Source organism: Anomalospiza imberbis, chromosome 2 (genome assembly GCF_031753505.1).
Source record: "Anomalospiza imberbis isolate Cuckoo-Finch-1a 21T00152 chromosome 2, ASM3175350v1, whole genome shotgun sequence".
NCBI classification, from domain to species: domain Eukaryota; kingdom Metazoa; phylum Chordata; class Aves; order Passeriformes; family Viduidae; genus Anomalospiza; species Anomalospiza imberbis.
This window is the reverse complement of record NC_089682.1, coordinates 24,139,055-24,161,063: the sequence shown is the minus strand read 5'-3', so window position 1 is coordinate 24,161,063 and position 22,009 is coordinate 24,139,055. Positions and strand designations below refer to the sequence as shown.

At 37.3% G+C, this 22,009-nt stretch overlaps 1 protein-coding gene and 1 long non-coding RNA gene across 10 annotated transcripts in view; one reads left to right on the top strand and one right to left on the bottom strand.

Moving 5' to 3' along the window:
- The window catches only part of MYO16 (myosin XVI), a 366,678-nt gene that overhangs the window by 55,982 nt on the left and 288,687 nt on the right, over positions 1–22,009 (bottom strand). For all 8 annotated transcript variants that reach the window (XM_068180129.1, XM_068180127.1, XM_068180124.1 and 5 more), the window contains 2 exons: positions 14,852–14,954; positions 1,136–1,232 (listed from right to left, as the gene is read on the bottom strand). In XM_068180129.1, coding sequence (XP_068036230.1) covers positions 1,136–1,232; positions 14,852–14,954 — 200 coding nt within the window. The remainder of the gene's footprint in view (positions 1–1,135; positions 1,233–14,851; positions 14,955–22,009) is intronic.
- Positions 1–22,009, top strand: part of LOC137468410 (uncharacterized) — a 77,246-nt gene that overhangs the window by 28,158 nt on the left and 27,079 nt on the right. The window contains exon 2 of one of the 2 annotated variants that reach the window (XR_010995920.1): positions 14,843–14,963. The exons of the other annotated variant lie outside the window; for it this stretch is intronic. This is a non-coding gene — a long non-coding RNA (uncharacterized lncRNA). Of the gene's footprint in view, positions 1–14,842; positions 14,964–22,009 lie in introns of those variants that run through there. 2 annotated transcript variants of the gene reach the window in all.

Here is a 22,009-nt window from a genome sequence, read left to right as displayed (position 1 = left end):
GGTGATCTGTTCTCTCACTTCTGTAAACATGGACATATCTGAGGATGTTTTAAATTATGGTGTAGGGTTATATTGAAGCATTCTGTTTGCAAATTGGATTCTGAAAGGTAAATATTTCCTTTCTTTGATAAGTCAGCATAAGAAGGGGAAGAGGATAAACTCTTATTGCTTTTCAAAATGCATAAATATAATAGGGTAATTTGCATTAAAAAATCATGCCCAAGTTATAAACTCAGCTGAACTGTGGTGTCTGTTACCTGTCATTCTCCATGTTCATTTGTGAACTGTTACCATTTGGATTTCACTTGCTTCAGGTTTTCTCTTGACTTCCTGTTTTTCACTACATGCTTACAGTGAGGAACAGATAATTAAAATGAAAGGGGTTTATATTTCTTAAGTCTGCAATATTATGTGTCTGACAAAAAAAGGATAAGATTTTGTATTTTTAATTTTCTTTAAATAGGTGAAAATGGGAATTGTTGCAGACATCAGCCAATTAGGTAAATAATGAATGGTGGGAAGGAAGCTTCTTCAAACAAAGCAATATTCATATTTTCAGCAGTTATTTGGGACTGATAGAAAATGGAGCATAAATAACAGGAAATTAGGAGGCAGTGATAGTACCCCCTTTTAAAAATATGTCAAAAATGTCAGTGACCTTGGGAAAAATAAACATAAAACATAAAAACATAAAAAACTAGCTGTCAAATAAGAAAGTATTAAGAAAAGGGGAAAAATAAGGCCAACTACACACGCTCACTTATTAGCTTTGGTTTTAGTGTTGATATATTTGAAAATATTCCAATTTTGTATCACTGTTACAATATTTGATATGCAAAAAGAAAGTAAAGGTGATATTAATGCCTTGAAAAATCACTGAACTCACTCTAAAAAGAAAATATTCAAGATCTTCTAAGTTTTAATTACATTCAAGACTTTGTCATAAAATTATGTTTGACCGACAGAAAGTGTAAGAATCACCAATGCTAATATCATCTTGAAAGTCTGTGTATATCTGTAGGGAAATGTATAAAAATATAGCAACTATTCAAGGTGGAGAAAATCTCTTTGCTATGCAATATTCTGCTCAGTGTACAAAGCAACAGCTCAGGAATACTTGTTCTGTAACTGTTACCTTTTTGGCAGGTTATAATTTTCTTCTGAAGCTGAAGGCACAAATCGTTGAGATGGTCAGCTTGCCAGTACTTAAGAAACACTTTTCGAACTCCTATCTAGAATACAAACAGCAGAGAAATCATCAACAAGTAAGGCCAAAACAATGACAGGTAAATAGAGATTGCATGTTAACAATCCAGCAAAGGGTTGAAATAATCTGCAATTTAGGAACAGTAAAATGCCAATTCTGTAACAGAAATGCATTTGTCACTTGGTTGAATAAAAGATGTATTTGTAAAGGATGAACAAGCTGTCAGACAGATAGTTCCACTTGAGTTCCAAAAATATCCAGAACAAATAGTACAATCTTCAAGTTAAATAAGTTGGGGGAAAAAGCATTCTGAATCTAATGTGTTAGACAACATAATAGAAAATAAGGTTAAGTCTTATAAAGTAGAAGGGGGTGTGCATGGGGAAAGGTGACAAGACAAACCCATGTAGAACAGAAAATGGTGAGATAGCTGCCATCTGTGGAATAGGAAGAACTCATCTAAAGTTGGAGGATGGGAGAAACTCACTGTCATTAGTGACAATGACTCCTAATACCAGTGAAGTTAGGAATCCTAGTTCCCAGCCTTGCTTACTGAAGCTGTCTTTTGGGTTTCCTTTCAGGATCAAAGTCAGAGACGGGGACTCATTTGTGAAAAATAATCTCCTAAGTATTGATTCTGGTGTTGTGTAGTATCTTGGTTTAATCATCTAGTTCTTGAAGTAACGATCATTAGATGCTCTCACTCCTTTAGAGGCAAATTTAGTGATTTAGACCAAAAGAAAACACCTTCTTTTGATACCTTCTGAACAAGCTGAAACAGTCCTATAAAATTCTTTGTATCATCTTCAAAAGCATTCCTTTCTAATAGATTTTAAAAACCACACACAACCTAGCAACTCTAAAACTGGCAAATAAGTGGGAAAAACCCCAAACAATAAACCAATCACTTTTCTCAGCAATTCTGTAGAAGTAACTTTCTTCACTTCATAGAAATAAAAGGAACAGTACCAGAAAACTGTGCTACCCTAGAAGATTCTAGCTTTTGCCTAACTATTAATTTTATATGGCTAATAGGCATACTGATTAATTAATACAAGTCTGGCTAAAATTGCAGAAATTAATTCCAACTCTTGTTTGTCTCCAGCTTGCAAGCTCACTCTCTTCTTACTGAACCATCCAGCTCCACTGGTGTTTTTTACTTTAGATCTGGGAGACAGGTATCTGGAGGGTTAATTGCACACCCTTCCTAATTTTTTTAATCCAAACACTGTTAGATGTACATCCTTGTAGGGTTGGATGACAGAAAGCCAGGGTATATATTTCACAGCTAAACTCTATTAACTAAATTCAGAAATGATTGTGGCAAATTTTTGTCCCTTGGCTTCCCTTCTTTCTAGAGTAGAGAGCAACTATTTTGAATCAAATACTTTAAAAAAGTCTGTAATCCTGAAGTTTGAGCTAACAATTTTGGTACAGTTGTTAGTCTTTTAATTAAAATCAGATGCACTCAAATGGCAAAACTAGAATGTTTTCTAATTTTTTTGCCATTAGTCTCTCTTCTCCTTGTAAAATAGTCCCTTTTGAATTATCACAAAGTTTGTGGAAGTAGGTGACCAAAAAAATGTTTTACTTGTCTCACCATTGTAGAAAGTCAGAAAAAGGGAATAGGCTCTCTCTGTCTGGTGGTTAATCTGAGGCAATCTCCCTGAGATCCAATTGTGCAGTCACATGCTGCTCTTAGGGCCATGCTCTCATCTTCATTCTTCTGACTGATGACTTCTAACAAAATGTTTTTACTTTTCTTCCTCAGCTTTCAAAATTCTGTATTCACCTGGTTATCTTAACCCTTTGCTCATTGGACAGTTTTTTTCCTATCCATCTTGTCAAACCACATTATGAACCAGCATTATTACTAGTTTTGGCTACTAATATCTTCACTGTCTTGCTTACATTGCCTTAAATACAGATTTCTCTGTAAAAAATAACAGAATTTTTATTCATATAGTTAACTGTAATTAAATTAACATGTGGTTATTATAATTACTGTTCCATCTGAGCAGCTCTCAGACAAAGCCTGAGAATGAATACTTAATAAAATTATATTCCCCTACTCTGATTAAATTTTCTCTTTATACTTCACCTTTCCTTTCCACAAATCCTCTGCATCACACAGGTTTTTTCCTACTGTCTCAGGCCTATGCCAAATGATCCAATTTTTCCTTATTTCTGTCCTTTGTCCTTAATTACACAGAGTTCTGGCTTCTCCCCTTACTACAGCAATACTGATACTTGGACAGTAGAAAAGGGGATGAAAATTACACTTTCAAACCTTAAAAAAACTCTTATTAAGAGCTTATTGAGCTTAAAAAAGCTCTAGTAATGCCCATGGCAAAATTAACAGCCCCATTCTCAATTAGTCTCATTATTGACACACTGGTTGGTCACATTTGGGATGTATTTCAAATGTGTAACTTAGCTAAACAATGAGTTGCAATTTATTGTGCAGTGTGCAGTCACAAAATCACAGTCAAGACAATTGCTGAAGATTATGTTGGTTTGGTTACAAGTGTCTGACACTGCAGTCACAAAGCTGTCTAGAGGACATGCAAAGCTTTATTTCTCTTTTCTCTCATCCTATATCCAAGGAAAAATATAAATGGAGTTGTTGTGGCATTACTTATGTTATGAACTTCATTAGTAGGAGCCTGCTACAATTTTTAAGTGAATGAAGAAATACAAAATATCAATACAAATCCATTTTTACATTCAGATAAAAGCTATTTATAGATTTTTACATCATATGCCAGGTCTACAGAGAGCAGAGCTCTAGACAGAAGCATATATAGCAGAGACTACTATTACGTTTGATTATGTTAGCAGAGATAGAAATCTCTTTTGCTTAGTCTTTGAATTAAATCTGAGAGCCTCTAAGGCTGACCAAGAGAACAAGATAGTCTCATTGCCCTCTTTACAGTTCTGGTGTTCAGTGAAAGCAATAATGATGAAAAATGTTGGAATTTCACATGTCACATATCAAAACAGTTTTTGAGGTTGCCACCTGTCTTCATTCTGGTCTCTTTAATCACAAAATGTTTCCTGCTTGCCTAGGGGAAAAAAAGTTCAAATGTTCTTCCACTACAACATTCACTTTTCAATATTTTTTCTGGACAACAAAGTGCTCTCAATCTGAGTCTGAAATTTTAATGTCATTCAGACTCCTGTATAGTAAACCATCTGTGAATTGCAGTAATAGTTATTTTAATTAGGAAAGCATTAGGGTTTAAAATGTTATTTTTCAAAATGACACATTTTTTAAAAACTAAGTAAAATTGTCTTTCATGACTACCAAAGCTTCAATCGTTGCTGCAGGCCAGATTTTTTGGTTTCTTTTTTGGGGGAGGGAGCTGTTCTTTCTCTTTCTTCTTCTTTTTTTTTTTTTTCTTTTCTTTTTTAAATTTTTTTTAAAAAATTGTTTTTTATTTTTTATTTTTTAATTTTATAGAAAAGGTGTAGGATGTAAAAGTACAGACATTCAAAACTATGGAATGGATGCTGAGATTGTGTGTAGGTGTCATGGAGGCAGTATTAGCTCATGCTTAATAGGTGTCAAGGGAATCTGTAAAGCTGTTCTTTAGTTTAAAAAAGGCAATTTGTGGGAGTGCTGAGTGTTTCTAGCAGTACTTTCAAAATAGCTACCTACAAAAGACAGAGAACTATAGTCTAATGATATTTTACACAATGACACACATTTTCACTGAGCATTAATGAAATTTAGAAAAAAGCCTTAATGCTATTGTAAAATGTGTCTTCTTGCAGTGTACATGTCTACAATAATATTATAATTACAAACACAAGGCATTGATTTTGAAGGACTGAAATTTTATTTTTAAAGATTTACTCTCTCTGCTTTGCTTCATACATTTTAATAGTCCTTCTTTGTAAACTAGTGACATTGCACTGTGGTACCTACTGAATAAACCTACATTTTAGCATACTTTATGGCCTTAATATAAAGTATGTGAGTAGTCTGGTATATCAAGCATTTATATACATTCTTGTCAAGAGCTGAACTTTAGGGAGAAAGCCTGTCATTCAGGTCTCTGGGAAGGGGCAGAATAATGGTCACTCCTTTTCCCTAAACTGTACAAACCTCACAGCTCTTCATACTTGTAAGGCAAAATGAAGAACTGCCTTACAGAAATGGAAAGGAAGTAATTAGGAAATATAAGATGCATGTAAGAAACACTCAATAGGCGAAACCCTACCCCAATTTATCTCATGGGATCTCGGTATTTACCGGATATGTCATTCTAGTTTTCAGAATTCTAGAAACACACAGCACCAAAATGTGGTGGAATATCCTCCTCCCCACAGCCTCCCCAGGCCTGCTCTATGATCTCACTCCTAAACTGAGGCAAACCACTTATTCAGAACTCAGAAGATAGAATAGAAAAAGGTCTCTTGGTATGAATGAGAATACAGGCAACAGGTGACAGGTAGAGAGCAGTGGTACAGAGAGGAAATCCTAAGGCAGGAGACTGGAAAACTAATCACAGACAAATAAGGGACGAAGACTGGGACCAAATATGAAGCAAAGCATCTAGGAAAGTGTCAAAAGGCAGGAGAGGTGGGAGGCGAGAGAGGAAGAGGAAGACATGGGATCCAGATCTGAGATGCAAAAGATATCAAAAAGAAAATTGAGTTAGCAAGACTAGTTATACTAAGCAAAACCTGAAAGATGGATGGAGAGAGGGAGGTATATATTCTAGAGGGAAAAATATTTTCCATAGAAATATGAACTAAAAATAGAGCTTTATGTTAAAAGAGTGAGAGCTTGTGTGCATTCTGAGATCAAAGTCAACCATCCATCCTATTCCTTGGCTGAAGGGAAGCATGGGTTTGTCTAGTGTGGCACAAAGTCAGTGAGTGAGCTTGTGGGCAGTGTCTGGTGCAGGTCAATCTTTTGGTAGTACTGGTGAGGTAGAAAGTCACTCTTTGGTGGTTTCTGCAACTAGCAAATTATTTCCAATATTTAAGGGAGTGACAAGTTTAAAAAAAAATATAATGGGACAATATCACTTTACTGATATAATCCAAAGTATGAGGGAAAAATAAATGCTTGTGTTTGAATAATTTCTGTTAGTATGGCCCCCCTGACTCCAGCCCCCATGATTTTGTTTAATAATTGACTAAAAGACAATTGACTTTTAAAGTAAGATATTCAAAACAAACAGGAAATTGACTGCAGTTAAAATTACTAAATAAAAAATGAATGCACTAGCATAAAATTTATGAGGTCTAAAATTTTCCTACTTGAGGGAAAAAAAAAGTTAAGAATCCCTTATATATTGGATTGCTTGCAAAGTGCTCCAGTACTTCAGCATATCAGGTACAATGCAATCTGTGTAGCATGACCACTTTAAGCCAAAATAAACAGTTCTGTTTAAAAAATAATTGAAAAGATTCTCTGAACTAAGCATAATTTACATATGTATGATTTCATACACTTCTGCTCATTCCTCTGATTTAATCATATGCCACTTATGTTCTACATTCTGCTATTTAATCATAAATACATTTTTTCTCAAAAAATAGCAATTAGTATGCTAATATTATATTGAAATTTAAAAATACTTAAGGACAGCTCTATCAAATCCAATAAATTAAACACCCATAGAACAGTAATAAAATATGATTTTTTTTCTCTGACTGGTAAGAGCTGTGGATCAGACTGTTTTCCCTTTGCAGTTCTAGAAGTGTTAGAAGAATTTAAGATCTCTAAATGGACTTCTGGGATTTCTCTATATTGAGGACTTCTTCTCTGTTTTAACACTCATGACTGCAAGTTTGATAATACAGCTCCTCACTGGCAAAGATAATTTCTCCACAGACATTGCTGGCCCCTGAAACAGCTTCAGCAATGTTTGTAGTTGTGAAAGTGTGAACTGGCACTAACACAGCATCTATCTCAAGCAATTACCTCATTTTGATCTTCATTAAAACATTCCAACTGGCTCTCCTGTACTGCTTATTCCATACCTGATGAGTCTACCTGATAATCCCATTTGAAACTTAAGACTTTATTCTTTGACAAAATCAGTGATCTCTTATTTTCAAAATTCAAAGCTACTGATAAGAAGGAATCATTGTGGGTTAGAGGAAGCAGGCTGAATATTGGAAAGGTAAACTAAGACAAAGGTTTTATTAGAAGTTTTTAAGGATTATTATCTTTTAACCAGATAAGCATTTCTAGCAGTTAAAGGCTAAAATATTATTTTAGTGAAGTCTGACCTTTGCAGTTCTTGTATTTAACAGATGCACTTTCTAGTAAAAGCAAATTAAATTGATGTTTTCTTTGTCTTCTTGTATGATACTAGTTGTTTGCATTTCAGCAAGCTCCATCTGAAGTAACTCAGAAGGGTTAATTGTAGACTACTGACCTTAGCTAAACAAAATGTAGAGCTACAAGTTTTGATGAGAAAGCTCAGTAAGCAATGAGCTAACAGCTAACTCTTTTTTATTGAATTTATATTTGCAAGCTTAACAGTGTGATGAATGATAATCCAAACAAATGAAAGTTTCCTTATGTCAGTAAAAAGAGCCAAGGACTGTTTGTGCCCATACTTCTCCCAACTCATGATAATGTTTGCAAATTAAGTCATGCAATTGGGACGGTAGGTTTTGCTTAGCTAATCCATCAGTGTGTTACAATAAATGAACAAAGCACTGAAAATGGGGATTTTCTAATATAAAGACCTTCACATATTCTGGGGTACAGGAGATTCTTCTGCTTTACATGATATAGTCAGTACTTCTGCTCAATTTAACTCTAAAGTTACTAAATATCATCTCACTGACTTCTCCAGGGGCTAAACAAGTCTATTACTTTCTCTGTGCCTGGAGTAAAAATGGTTTGTTTTGATTTAGCAATCTAATTTTCTCTTACATCAGATGTGCTTAAAAGTCACAGCAAGTAGCTAAGCTTGTACTGATCAAGTATATATTTAAGCTGAAAGAATACCTTATCAAGACTGCACACAGAGTCAAGATGCAAAAATTGCCTTTCATTAGTAGCTCTGCACTTTCATAATTCCAGTACTTATGTTAAGTGCATGACTGAAACTGCATGGTATGTCAGCTTCAATGAAACCACTATTTTATTGTCCTAGTTTAGTTATCTCCAGCTCAGTTTACCCAAGGAACAGCAACATTTTATAAAGCTATCAACACTTCTGTCCCTACGTGACCAAAGACAAGTCAGCAGGGAAGAAGACCAGCTTGGCTGAATAGGGAACTTTCACTGGAACTCAGGGAAAAAAAAGAGAGCTTGCAACCTTCAGAAGAAGGGCCAGGCAACTTAGAAAGAGTACAAGGTTGTCACTAGGTCACGTAGAAAAAAGGTCTAGAAAGGCAGAAACTCATCTGGGTCTCAATCTGGCCACACTGGGAAAGATAATAAAAGTTGTTTCTATAAATATAGTAACAAAAAAAACAGGCCCAAGGAAAATCTCCATCCTTTTTTGGATGCAAAGAGGAAAAGGCAGAGGTATTTAGTGTCCTCCTTTCCTCAGTCTTCAGCAGAAAAACTAGGTATTTTCAAGGCAACCAGCCTCCTAAGCTGGTAGACAGGGCCAGGGAACAGAACAGACTCCTTGTAACCCAAGAAAAAGTAGTTAGTGACCTATTGTCCCACTCAGACACTCAGAGGGCACTGGATGGGATTCACCTGGGCATACTGAAGGAGCTGGTGGAAGAGCTTGCTAAGGCATTCTCCATCATTTATCATCAGTCCTGACTAACCAGAGAGGTCCCAGACAATGGGAGCTTGGTCAGTGTGGTGCCCATATACAACAAGGGCCTGAAGGAGTATTTGGGAAAGTACAGGCCCGTCAGCCTGACCTCAGTGCCAAGGAAGATTATGGAACTGATCATCTTGAGTGCCACCATGCAGCACTTGCAGGACAATCAGGGAATCAGCAGCCAGCAGGGATTCAGAAAAGGCAGGTCCTGTCTGACCAATTTGATCTCCTTTCACAACAGGTGATTTGTCTAGTGGATGAGGGAAATGTTGTTTGTCTGCCTGGACTTCAGTAAAACCTTTGATACTGTCTCCCACAACAGATTCTCCTGGAAAAGCTGTCAGGTCATGGCTTGGACAGGTGCACTTTTTGTTGGGTTAAAAATTGGCTGGACAGCTGGGTCCAAAGTGTGGTGGTGAATGTGGCTGGTTCCACATCCATTTGGTGGCTAGTCACTAGTGGGGCTCCCAAAGGCTCAGTAATGGGACCAGTCCTGTTTAACATCTTTATCAATGGTTTGGATTGAGTTACCCCCTGCGCCTTGCGCTGGTCCAGGACGGTCAGGACAGATGGACGTGAGAGATCTCTAGAGCCTGGTCTTAGGATATATGGTTTATTGTGGGGGCTCTGCTCGGAACTGCCAGGCGCAGCCTGAAGCAGGCCCCAAGGAGTGGGGGCAGAGCGAGATAGTGAGAGAGTTCCAAGAGAGAGGGAGGCAAAAGATGGAGAAGAAGAAGATGGAGAAAAAGAAAAAGAAGTTGGCCCCGGCTTCTCGGGTACACCTTATCAAGGGGGCTAGAAGGTGGCTGCGGAAAAGGACTTTGGACCAGTGGGATTACAGATACATCATACTTTAGGGGAGGGTTACAGGTGTGAGATAAACTCTACATTTTTGAGGAATGAGACAGAACACTTTATCTGTGTGGCTTTTACCTGCTACGGCCTCAAGCAGCTGGAAAGCCCAGCTAGAGCTGCCCTTGCAGAGACTGTAGCTGCCACGTGGATGGGCACTCCAGGTTTGCGAAGCGTCCCGGCGTGGGTTAGCAGCTTTGGTAGCTTCACGCTGAGAGGAAGCGAAGGGATAAGAGAGGCACACTTTGCTTGCGAGCCTGAGAACATTTATTTCCCGCGTGGTCGCAGAGGTGGTCGGAGCGACTGTTCCCAGCGCAATGCAAGGCAAAAATGGCGACGGGACAGAGAAAGCATTGGGTTAAATAGGGGGCAGGCGGACAGGGGTGGAAAACCCCCTCGCCCAAAAGGGACAGACAACGGGGGAGTGACACAAAACATAACAACCTATGAGAACATAACAGAGGTGGGTACACTGTTCCAGGACAAATAGCATTGCAAAGGTGGGGTGATTGACACAGAACTTTCAAGAAGAATCAGGGAGTGGCTACAAGATTGACATGTAAGAGCTCCCATGGTAGACAGCTTGGAGCAGATCATTGTGAGGGAAAATAGGGGTACAGAGAACCAACCTAACTAACATTCATTAAAATCCCTAACTAAACCAAGCCAAACTATAACATATCTGACCCTTTGCTTTGTCTCTCGGTCAAAAAAAGGAGTTATCTTCCACCAGCTACACCACTGCCCACCAGCTTCTAAGCAACCAAGGTCTGTCATCTCAAAGCTCGTTTTTATCTCAATCTGGCTCGCATTCTCTGCACTTTCCTAACCCCTCACTAGGCAATTGTACCTATAAAGCCTTCTTGTTTCATCTTCTGCAACAATCCCCAGTAAGTCTGCAGAAAACATCAAGGTGGGTTGGAGTGTTGATCTACTAGGAGGCTGGAAGGCTCTGCAGAGGCATCAGGACAGGCTGGATCAATGGGCCAAGACCAATGGTATGACATTCAATAAAGCCAAATGTGAGGCCACACTTTGCCCACAACAACACCAGAAAGCCTTTCAGGCTTGGGTAAGAATGGCTGGAAAGCAGCCCAGCAGAAAAAGGCCTGGGAATGCTGGTTGACACCTGGCTGAATATGATGTGTGTGTGTGTGCCCTGATGGCCAAGCCCTCAGCTGTGTGCCCTGATGGCCAAGATGGCCAATGGCAGCCTGGGCCTTCATGGGGAATAGTGTGGCCAGCAAGACCAGGGAAGTGATTGTCCCCCTGTACTCAGCACTGGTGAAACCACACCTCAAATTCTGTTTCCAGTTCTGGGCCCCTTACTCCAACAGAGAAATTGAAGCTCTCGAGCATGTCCAGAGAAGGGCAATGGAACTGGTGAAAGATCTGGAGTGCTCCTGTGAGGAGCAGCTGAGGGAGCTTCCATTGTTTAGCCTGGAAAAAGGAAGGCTCAGGGAAGACCTTATCACTCTACACCTACAGTGAAAGGAGGTTGCAGCAAGGTAGGGGTCTGCCTCTGCCCCAGACAGCTGGTGACAGGACAAGAGGAAATGGCCTCAAGCTGTGCTAGAGGAGGTTCAGATTGGACATTTGGAAGAATTTTTTCACTGTAAGGGTGATGAAGTATTGGAACAGGTTGCCTAGGGTAATGTTGTAGACACCATCCCTGGCAGTGTTCAAGGAGCAGCTTCACATGGCACTTAGTGCTATGGTCTAGTTGATGTGGTGATGGTCAAAGGTTGAAATCAGTGATCTTGGAGATCTTTTCCAGCCCTAATTATTCTATGATAATAAATACTTGATTCTAACATGTAAGCTGATGAAGCAAGCACAAGACATTGGCCAATTAATAGTGTTTGCTCTGATGCTTTGCTAAAGAGTAGAAAATAAACTAAAATTGGACCCTGGTATTGGATCTTCTGCACTTTTTGTCTATTTGAAAACAGACTGCAGATTTACGAGAGAAGAAAGAACATGTTCTGTGAGTAGGGTCTGAGCTTTGTTGCTTTGTAGGTTAATAAAACACTCTTCAAACACAGCTTATTGAGAAGGAACAGAGAAACTGTCAAGCAGGAAATAAATACAAAGATAATATTTTCTTTACTCATTTTCAGGGATTTTAATTCAGAACACTTTTCCCTGCCCCAGGTTAATATCACGTTTCTCAAAATGGGATGGTGAGGTACATTGTCAGAAGAAAGTTTAAAGTATCATCCAGATTCAATCAGCTAAAAAGTCCATATCTTTCTTTTTCCCCCCTCTCCTCTTGAGCTTATTAGCAACTTCATCCTCTGATGATGACATATAAGCTGGAGATTAATTTCAGATGTGTTGCTTTCTCCTAAATATCATCATCTTTGATGAGGGTATTTTAGATATCTTTTTGGTTCATTTTTTTACCTGAATCTGCAATAGCTCTTCAGGGAAGTGCATGTAACATTTTGGGGAAGACAATTTTTGATTTATTCATTAACTCCTGCAACAAATAGATTTTCAGTTCCAGCAGTGACTCATTTGAAGTACTTACTGCTGGCAACAGTGGCTGAATAAACTGGTTATATGTGTAACCCCCTGCTTTTTTGGATGATTTTTAGTAATGCACTACAGATGACTCCTTTCTTCTGACTTTGCTAGCTGACATCATCCTTGCTTCCTAATTCCTTTTGTCGTTCCTTTCCTTATCCCTCTTTCTACCTTTTAAATATTTTTTTGCAGAGTCCTCTGCTGTAAAAGCATAGAGGAGAGCACCCATGACAAATGCAGATTGTGTAAGCTTCTTCGTTTAGATTGTTATTTAAAGTTCAACTTTCATGATTAGTCAAATGAATCAAAAAGATAATTGAGAGAAAGATTATGTGACACAGACATTAGTCACTACTGCTGATAGTTGGGTATGTGGTTTTTTATCACCTATACAGAATAGGTTGGTACCAAGCTGGTATTCACTGAATATTTAAGAAATTTGACTTGGAGTGAATTTTCTTAAATTTTTTTCTACCCTTTTCATCCTTCCATTTCTTTTTATACCTCTTTGTGGCTTGAAAAAGGTGTACAGAGAAGGTCATTCATTTTTCCAAACCTTGTTCCTTGCAGCTTAGTCTGTTGTCATGTGCTTCTTAGTCACTGAGTGACAATGGTATAACTCTCACCCCCAAACCCTCCCATTCCATTTAACTTATCAGTGTCTCTGAAGAGTTTTGTGCCCTTCTGGTCTGAGGGATAATGCATTATTTACTGCTGTAGTTTTGCACACCTGACTTCTTCTGGAGTTAATGAGATTCTGGAGTCAGAACTTTTAAAATCTGTTTGAGATCAAAAGCTTCGGTCCTCTGCATGATGGAAGGATTCAGTTTTGCAATTTTCTCATAAAATTTTTGTCTTCCTAGGTTTCAGTCTTGTTTTCAAATGCCTGTCACTACAGAATCACAAATCTTGAGCTCTAGACTTTCACTGATGACCAACTGCTTTTTTTCCTGTGCTGTGACAATGGTTCTTCTCCAGGGAAATAAACTTGATAGGCATTCTGCTCTGTGTTTTGTGACTGGAGCACACTATGCAATTATTGTTACACAGCTTTTGTCCAATGTCACCCTTGTATCCCCACGTAAGTTCTAAATGTGAGGGGTTCTCTCATCTCCACATACTTGTAAGTGAAGGTCCAGCTTCTAGTTATTAATGATTGGGGGTTTTTTATAGGGAACCTTGTGCCAGTGATGCAGAATATAGATCAGAGCAAACTTACAAAACCTGGGTAGGAAAAGCAAGTCTATTTTAGTATTATCTTTATTGAGTATTTTAGTATTAGTCTTTATTGAGGGAAAGGGGCTATATGTGTCCTCTGCTTTGCTTGGTGGCTAAACTGTGGCTTTAAACAGTATTTTTAATTAAAGAAAAATTTTATTATATGTCTGAGTGCAGGTGATCATGCATGTGTGCTCCCAGCCTAGTGGGGCCTATTTTTGTTCCTGTTGTTACTGAGGAATCTGGGCTACTGAGAAATACCCATAGCACACATTCTGATTTAGCCCTTGGCCTTTATGAACAGCTTGCAGAAACTTTCCTGGGCATCTTAATACTCAGAGGTCATACATTAATTAGAAGACATCATCCTTTAAACTGAAGAAGCCTATAGGAATGCCCTAACCACTGTCCAAACCCTTAACTTCAGAACTATCCCTGAAATTGGTCTGGATGCTCTCTTGTGGAACAGATTTCAGTCCTGCTAGGCTGGAAAAAGGCCACAATCTGAAGCTCTCGCTGCCTGCAGGAGTGGTCTGTATGTGAAGCCACAGAAAGTTTCATTTCTATTCAATAGCTTTTATACTGTGCAAAGAAACACATTTTTCTTTTTAAAATGCACATATTAAAGAAATCAGTCCTACTCAATTACAAAGCTATCCAAAGCAGATAACTGAGTATTCTGGACAAATGGAGACATCCACCTTGAAGTCTTCATACTGTTGAGAATTATATGATATAAATAGGATAAGGAGACAAGATAAGGAGCTGATAGTTTCCTGTTTAGTGTTTGGTACTTTAAATTTTTTTTAAAAAACTTTACTTGATATATGGCAACCTCAGTTTCTCTGGTGGGTCTATGTATCAGCATGCTGACACCTACAAATGCACTGACTACCTGGGAAATCCTAATTAGCTGATTTTGAGTCTGCCGTCTTATGACAGTAGAGCATTTAGGATTTTAAAGAAATAAAATACGTAAGGTTACTCAGGAACCATTCAACCACTAAAATGTATACAATAAATACCTTAAAAAATCTAGATAAAAATTTACATATTGTGCATGGTTAATTGAATCTTTTTCTTCCCACAAGAATACACAGATTTTTTGACACAATGATCACAGCTACTCATAAAACTCTGAAAATTAGTTTTATAATTTACCCAAGCATATATTAAATGGCAAAAAATACACTGCTGCAAAGGATGTGGTGGCTTGCCACCAATGGAAATGACTCAGCTAGCTTGTTTAAAGAATGATATTTTAATTGCTTTGTAGATCACAAACCTGCCAGCCATGTAATTTACACTGCTGAAGAACAAGATGACATCTCTCCTTGGCACTCAACTTCTTCTTCTCTCCTGCTGCTGTATCAGCCAAATCTTTATACCTAGAAAAATCAGCAGAAGTAGTTACTTTAGTGTTGGTCTGATTGACATTTTGTAGAAATTGTCAGTTTTTCCTTTGACTCTCAAATCTTTGATATCCAAACTAGAAGGCTGGGATTCTGATCAGGGTGAAGAAAACAAGAAGGCAAATCACACAAAATCTTGAATATTTTTAGACATGACCTTGGTTAATAACAAGTGATGCCTAAAACCCAAATTTGCTTCCTGTCAGTTCTTTGGATGCCTCACTGAAAATCACTGCCGAAGGAATGAAAAGCCTCCAGAGTGAAGATCATTGGGACTGAACTGGGTCATTGAAAGGAGGAAAATATGTTTTCAGTATGTGTCATACAACTTATGCCTCTAAAGGAGTAATTCATAAGAAAATGACATTGACAAAAATTATTTTCATCAATCTGAAATAAATTTTTATTTTGAACAGAAAGTCATGTAGCAAAGAGACCTCCAGGAACTGGATCAGTTTACACTACTGGAAAGAAGTTCAAGAGTAGACTTGATTATAGCATTGAGTACCTTCAAAGACAGAAAATGCTGGATATTAAAGGGCTCTTTGATGTACCAGATAAAAAGATCAAGGAAGGAAACTTAAGTAATACAAAGTCTAATAAAGTATAAAACTCAAATTTTCACTGTCCACTTATTAAATTTATTGTAACTTATTATTAAAGAAATGGATGAATTTTATACATCTTAATGCTACATAATATTGCTATACTTTCTTGGAGGTATTCCTTTGTCTAGATCTGACTGCATGTAATGAGTCAGAATGTCTTTCATTACAAAAACCAGGTTTTGAAAAGGATATACACTTTGCATATGTGTCACTTTTGATTGAACTCCCAGTGAAATTGAGAAGTTTTGAAGTTTGTGTGCTAATTACATTTCCTGACAGTTTATTTATTTATTTATTTAACAGCTGAATTCACCTATATCACTGCTACAACCCAAAATTGTGCTGTCTTGGCACCCCTTTCACACACCATGGTAGGCAAAGCTGCAGTGCTAGAATGACTCCAGGGTCCTCAATTGTCCCAGAAGCTGTGGCGAGTCTGAAGCAACATCTACAGTTAAATTATAGAAATTTGTAAGACCAGATTTCACCTAGACTTCTAGTTTGGTGTAGCTGCACAGACCTTTGGGTACCTCAGCTCCTGCAGTCTGGAAATATTGTCTTGTCTGGTAGCAGTCCTGCTAAGTCTACACTAGTAAATGAAAAGTGAGAGGGACTGCTTCTATGGCATAGAAACCATCTGGAAAAACCCTAGCCTGATGATTTATTTATACATGTAACATTATATAATCTGTTCTGTACTAGTAAACTCTGTCCCCTTCCAACAGAGTGTAACCATGTCTAAGCCGCCTTCTCTGTCTGGTCACCAGCCTGTCCTAGCTCCCCAATTATGCCCAGGAACTGTTCTGTGGTGAGAAGGGTCCAAAACTTCACCACAGATTCTTGTATTTAGTCTCAACACTCCAGATTAGCATTAGAAAACCAGGGATAGCACTTTCCCAATATTCAACTAGCTGCATGGTCACAAGGACATTTATTTTTCAGGTTTCTATTAAGGCTGGGGTCACTTTGTTTCCCTACTTGTATCAACAGTCTTTTCTTAGAAGTAATGAGAAATAAGAGGTGTTAGAGAAACAACTGCTGGAAAGCTTAGCAACTGCTGACTGAAGTGAAGATTCATGACTAAGCATTGACTCACAATGCATGAAGAAGCAACTGCAAAAGTGGTCAGCCTGAAACTCCCTTTCAGCAGAAACTGAAAGAAACATATTTCTCTCCTAAAACCAAAACAAATTAAAATTTAAAAGGTTGAAGTTCTATGTGTGGCTCAAGTTTTCTTTAAAGACATGAAAATGATCGAATTCAAGGATAGCCAAACATTCCTTATAATCTGTATTATACAGGATGCCAGACAAAAATGATCCACCATTTTCCTCCAGCTTTTAAAGTCTCTGAAATTCCACCACATTATCCTGGAAGTCTAATCACATCTCACAATCCCCTTCTATCTGTTAAAGCAAGCTCTATCTTAGAAAAGGAGGATGGGTTATGGTAGTAGAGAAAGAGGAAGCTATGGAAATTTAACTCTGCCATAATCTTCCTCTGTGAATACAGCAGGACATTTGGAAGATGATCTACTTTCCCTATGTTGGATACTGAAAAGCTGTGGTCCCAGCCTGAGTTAGTCACCTTGTTCTCAAAACAGTCTGTAAAGACAGGTATTTCCACAGGGTGAGTTGTTCTATGCATTCTAGATATTTTTGATAAAATGAGAAGACATTGCCCTCTGGAGGTGCCTTTCTCCACTGGCCACAGATGGACTCAGAGGAGAAGTGCAGACTGGATGTTTTCATTTAGGTGCCTGAGAGGAGGCTCACCTTCATACCTACTTGTCTGACTGAGCTACTCGCCCTGCAGCGAGTAACAGAGGGTCTAAGAGATCTTCCTTATTTGTCCTAGCACTGGCTCAAATCTACTGGCCAAGCACCCAAAATGAAAAAGTACCTTTATGTCCTGTGTTATCATCTGTTATCAACCATTTTCATCTTGTATAAAGATAAAAACAACACAAAGTTTGCAGCTATTTTTCAGCCATAATTGTGCCCCAATTTGACTTTCTGTCCAGTTGTGCATATACCTGTGTCAATGCCAGGGAATTAATGGAAGTTCCTGAATGAATGGAATAAGAGGACTACACCTGTTGGTGGGAGCCCACATTTGTTCTGGACAGAAGGGATGGTCTAACCATAAGCTTCTGTACTTAGTTTTAAATGAGGGAAAAAACTAAAGCCTTTTTCTTTAAATTGACAATGAACTAAAATATAAAGAAAGAAATAAAAACTTACAAGTGTGACATTATTATCAAAATGCAAAATACTTTTTGGGTATCAGATACTTTTTACTGTGGATTGACCTTGTGTTTCTATGTAGACACAATAATTTAATATCATCTAAAATTTAATCATTCTCAGGATGAGCAAAAGAACTTATATTTTTCCATAATTTATTCTATCACAGAAATTACTATATCACAGAATACTGAAATTATGGTGCAAGCTTGTATAAATAAACTTGAATTACTTGCAACAATGGGGCTTGCTTCTGGGGAAATGCAATGTAGGGAGTCTTTGAAACTTTCCCTCACAGCGAATTCGTCCCCTAGCACTCCAGCCTTAGTTTACTCTGAAGTGAATGAACCCAATTAAGTACCAGGCTTCTTCCCACCTGATAGGTCACACATTTTGCCCCCAGCAGATAATGCAGAATGTTTAGAGAGGATCCTAAGTAATCTAGAAAGCATATTCAGTGCTACCTTGCTAAAAAAAGTCTTTATTCCTGTGAAATACATTTCAGCTAACTTGGATTGACAAGTCACTTGTCTAGACTTTCTTAAGATTTAGTAGAATAGAGTATTCTGGTGTCATATTCCTCACTGTAATATTGATGTTTACAATAGATTAGGTGAACTGTGCACTGTAAGACCATCATGTCTTTCCACTGAGTATAAAGATGCTCTTGCCTCCAGCCTAGACATCTAATATCAGACAAAGTGAATCTCCTTCATAGCCAGGCAGCTAAAAATCCCCAGTATTTCATGGCTAGCCAGAGCAATTCATTCACTAAGGGATCCAAAATAAAATACAAAACAGGGAGGTCTAAAGGATTAATTTGAATCACCACCACTCCACTGCTAAGCCAAGACTAATGTACTGTTGATAAGGAAGTAAATGCAAAACCTCTTCTAGTTACAAGTTGAGACAGTGAACATTACTATCAGGGTGAAGGAGGGTCTCTCCAGTACCCATCCACATGACATCAGTGTGAGAGAAGATCCATTTTCCTCAGCTTTTTCCTTTAGAACCCTCCTTGTCCTAACTTGTCATTTTCAGAAGCATAAACAGAAGAAAGACATTCTGGCTAGACAGGCTCACACTGTGAGCATGTACAGACTGGCCAGGATTCTCTGGTGTTGCAGAAATGTGCTTTGACCTCTCTTCCTTTGCTTCTGAATGATGTGCTCTATCAGGGAATTTTTTTGTTTGTTTGGAGTAGATACTGCTGCCAATAGCTTGTGAATAGGGAAAACTCTGTTCTCTTGGGTCTTCACAGATAAGGGTGTTATCTAATCATTTTCTCTCTCACCTCCCTAAGTGCACAGCTGACAAGATCCAGCAGGCTGTTTTTCCCCAAGACAGAATATTCTGCAATTCAGGTTATGGCACAGTAACCCACAGCAATATTCTAAGGCTCAGCACATTATTTGATTTACACAGAGTGTGCACAATTGGGCTGTAGGGCTGTACTCCCAGTTCTGTATGCACAGCAAATCTTTAAGCACTGGAATAAACACAACTCACTCAATTTCAATAGCACAATGTGACAGAAGACTCTAAAGGAAAAAAAAAAAAAAAAAAAAAGGCAAGTACATAGGGCAGGAAAACAAGCAGCTCCAAATCAATAGCTTAGTAAAAGATGTCTTTGGACTTTGGACTGAAGCCACAGAACTACTTTTGTTAGTTAGTTGTTTTGCTGTTCTTATTCTCAAGTCTCTCCCTTGCCTAATTAAGAAAGGAACACCAAAAATAATAAAATTAGAGGTAGCTACTGACTGCAATCCAATGTCCTCAGTAAGAGGATAATTTCTAACACCACAAGTAAATCTTTCCTGAAGGAAGCTTCTTCTTTCCATGTCTTTGTCTTGTTGCTTAAAAAATAAAAATCACATATGGCTGGCAGGTAACTGCTTTTAAAGAGTGATAAGTTATCTAATTTTAAGTTTTAAATATCCAAACACAACTTATGTAAGGAAAAATGAGTGACACTCTTGTCAGTATAATTCATTATGTTGTAGCTTAATTTTGTCTTTTTCTGCTTACTACAATGTACTCTGTTTGCCAAGGTAAACTGGTATGATTTAATAAGTTCTATTCAAAAGGTAGTTAAAAAAAGGCAGCAATCAAAATTAAATTATGTTCCATATTTCTGCTGGAAGAAATGCAAAAATTGCCATCATAAACATTCAGGTTGTGCTGTCTCAGTAAATTGTCTCTTTTCCCTTTTCTATACTTCCTTTTCTCTTTCTTTGAAAATCATTAATTGTTGATATCTGAAATATGTAAAAGAAATGGACTTTGCCAAACTTGTCACTATATACTTATAACTCAGGATTTTTAGTTTTGTTTGTTTAGATTTGGGGAGGATGGAAAGAGTGGGTTATGCAAGGTTTTATCTGAAAAGTCTATCAAGCGAAAGCTGAAACATCCAGAGAGCCTATCTGCTGAAGAGAGATTGCCTGAAAATTTTTCAGTAGAAAACTTATAAAATCAGTGAGTAGCAAATAATAAGATGGAATTTTGATTAATGTTACCTTTATATAAAGGATAAATATTCATTCATTCATTCCTCTTCTCATTGTTATATTCTTTTTTTTTTCGTGAAGGAATAACCTAATTACTTTTGAAATATGAGGAACATGGGAAATTCCAGATAATTAGAAAAGAGGAAATAGATTATTATAGTTTCCAAGAAAACAAAAGTGATTCTGTCAATCTCTGTACAATATAAATGACATAAATATCTTATTATAGAGCACAAATATTAAGAACCAAAGCACATATTAAAAATTTTCGAGACAATATATCTTTGGATGTGAAGAAGAAAATGATGCTTTTAGAAAGAACAGATTACATCAGACAGACTGCATTAGGGGCTTCTTTTTTAGGACTACAAAAATTCAGAATAAGATTATAAGGTTCACCTTTTTATGAAAAATTTTGCACCAAGGCTGCTTCACAGAGACTTACAGAAATAAATCAGAATATTCTAAATGTGAGCATGAAATGCAATGTACCTGAAACAATTAGTAAGTATATATGGCAATTAACCAAAACTTCAAAGTACCTGCCTAACATATTATTTTTTAATATCTTAATTGATATCAAGAAACAATGTCTTAAGTGTCTAGATCTGCAGACCAATAAAAATTAAGGGGAAAAAAAAAAGGACAGCAATTTTTGAAAACTAATAATGCTAAAAGTGATCTTATAACAAACTGACCAGTAATTGTACTTTTACCTTGTTTTTACATATACCTCTAGATTTTTTTCTGGTGAAATATACTGATTTTTTACTTCAACAATTAAAAATTCACTTCCCATACAAGGGGTCATAGGGAAATATGCAGCATGCTTTAATGTGTCTGTGGAAAAAGGAAAATATACTCAAGAGTGATAATAAATGACACATAACTGTGATAAAAGAGCAAAATTTAGGATTAAGAAATAAATATGGAAGAATACTCAGAATATCCCCAGGACAAAATTTTACAGTGGCTCAAATGTGAGTCAGTCACTGGGCCAATGTAGAACTCAGTGCAGACTTTTGAGGGAGGGTCATGACTATTGATTTGATTCCACTGAATCAAAACACCTTTGCAGAAGTGGCCATTTAGGATGTTTTAATTTAAACTGAATAATAAAAAGTAAGACAAGTTTCTCAGATAAAGATACTACCTTATGACAGATGATAAAAAAATTAATTAGAAGAATTATTTTTTTCTGAGTTTTATGAGGTTTTTTGCATTAGGCTTTGCAACCCTTAATCTTTTCTAGACATCTGAATCTCAGTTTCTGAAGAAAAGAAGTAATGAAGATATGTGTGTCTTAGTCCTGGATTATTTATTCATATATTTCCTGTAATTAAGCTTTCTCATCTCAGACAATGTGGCAGCAGAATAGTGAGTAGAATATAAATTATAGTTCAGCTCTTGGGATTAGTGGATTCAACTATGCAAATAGAAAATATGAATTCGCAACATCTGCTAAAGATTTGCTAAAGATTTACAATACTTTTGCACCATCCTACTTAAAGCTGACATTCCCATTTCATCTTGACAAAACAATGTAAAACATATTTATTTTAAAAATTGGCAAAAATCACACATTGTCGCAGAAATACGCTAGCATTGAGCACACAAACAGTTCTATTACATCTACAAACATACACATCTGACTCTACTTCAGCAAA